This window comes from Myripristis murdjan, chromosome 19, assembly GCF_902150065.1.
Source record: "Myripristis murdjan chromosome 19, fMyrMur1.1, whole genome shotgun sequence".
Lineage (NCBI taxonomy): Eukaryota > Metazoa > Chordata > Actinopteri > Holocentriformes > Holocentridae > Myripristis > Myripristis murdjan.
Window position 1 is genome coordinate 1177707 of NC_043998.1, and position 1839 is coordinate 1179545.

Sequence of the window (1839 nt, forward strand, 5' to 3'; positions counted from 1 at the left end):
CTCGGGCACCCACGGTGCTGAGGCGTGACGTGGGGATGGTTAAGAGTCCAGTAGAGGAAGAGCGGAGGGTGCGGGAGGGAGTGTATTCATGAAGGAGGTCGTGGAGGTAAGTTGGGGCTAGGTTATGGAGAGCTTTAAAGGTGAGGAGGAGGTTTTTGTACTGGATGCGGTATTGTACAGGGAGCCAGTGAAGTTGGATGAGGACAGGGGTGATGTGGTCGGATGATTTGGTGCGGGTGATGATCCGGGCAGCCGAGTTCTGAATCATTCTGTCTTTTGACTTTCCTGTTTTCCTTTTCTTCTTTCAACCCTTTTTCATTCACTCATCTACACTCCTTGGTACATCTTGAAGCACTCAATGTGCAGTGGTACTCCGCATTTCTCACATGCATAGGTAGTGCGTTTGTCACAACGGCGACATCTCTGGAACCGGTGCATAGTGTTGATTGGCCAGTGGGAAGCTTTGTCATACCTGGCCTGATCTTCAACAGTAGCACTCAGTAGAGATCTCCTTCCATGGCTCAGTGGTTTCGTTCCAAACTTTTTCAGAAGAGACTGTGAGACTATGCGTGAAAAGGTGAGCAGGTCGATGGTCCCTCCGATAACATCTCTGTAAAAGAGATGGGCATTTACAAGAGCACTGTTGAGAGACCATGCGAAGATGGGCCACCACCACTTCTTAGACCTGATTGAGATATGGTATCGTGAAACCTGTAGGTCGTGAAGGTCTACACCACCCATGTGCTCATTGTATTGACTGATGCATTTTGGTTGTTGGACGTTGTCAAAGGCACGTCGATGCCTGTTCCATCTCTTGACAGAGGTCTCAGTGTATTTTTCCTCCATGTTTGTTGCCACTGTGACAATGTTATTGTCTTTCCAACGGACCAGCAGCTTCTCTCCTTGGCACAGAACCTCAGAGGTTCCCCGGGGGAACTTCATGAAGGCATTCACTGGTGTGAATGGGACATCAGAAAGGCGATTCTGCCTCATGGTTCCAGAGCTCCCATATCCTCTTTTTGTCATCTCATCCATGAGTGAAAGAGTGGTAAAGAGGTTGTCATGGATGAACTTGCAACCTTGAGGCACCTGACCTTTCTCTGCCAGACCGATGATAACACTGGGTCCCTGACCCAACCCTGTCTCTGGGAGGAGGGTGTGCGATCCACAATATGGCTCCATGTGGTACATGTATCCACTGGATGAGGCGAGGCTCCATACCTTGTAACCAAAGCGAATTGGTTTGCCTTTGATGAACTGTTTACATCCATGTTGGCCATAGTATGGGATCATGCTCTCATCCACTGACAGCCATTCCTGAAACGGCATGACTTTGTATGACTGGTTGAGCTCAGAGAAGATGGGTCTAACCTTAAAAAATGGGTCATCAGTGATCTTTGTGTTGTCAACTACATGAACTGAGGCCATTATTTCATCAAAGCGTTTTCTCCGCATTGCATCTAAAATGCTCTCATTGTGTACATCATTGTCAACTGACCAGTACATGTGTCTTCTTGGGACAGAGCTGTATCCACTTGTGATTAGGATCCCATAGAAGGTGAGGAGCTCATCCATACTCAGATTCAGTTGCTTTCCCTTGGTCTGGGTGGAGTAGAGGTTGGACATTTCAACTGTTATCTCTCTCAGGGTGGGTGGATACATCAGTAAGAAAATATCCATTGGGTCGGGGCAGCTTTGTTTTACACATTCTGCAGCATTTGGTTTGTACACTGTGTATTTTGGAATAACAGCAGTGGAAGCCTCTTGGATCTCTTGAACACTCTATCTTTATTTTTGACCACTTGCAGCTTTGCCCTTGGCTCTTCTGGCTGACCTGGC

General features: G+C 47.6%; 1 protein-coding gene across 1 annotated transcript; it reads right to left on the reverse strand.

Moving 5' to 3' along the window:
* Nucleotides 1–327: 327 nt before the first annotated feature.
* Nucleotides 328–1626, reverse strand: LOC115378156 (piggyBac transposable element-derived protein 3-like). The gene has a single exon (XM_030078335.1). It carries the CDS (start codon nt 1624–1626, stop codon nt 328–330), a length of 1299 nt encoding a protein of 432 aa, XP_029934195.1.
* Nucleotides 1627–1839: the final 213 nt, after the last annotated feature.

What these genes read in the sequence shown, in the direction of transcription:
- LOC115378156 (XM_030078335.1), bottom strand. Translation starts at nt 1,626, where the DNA reads ATGTCCAACCTCTACTCCACCCAGACCAAGGGAAAGCAACTGAATCTG.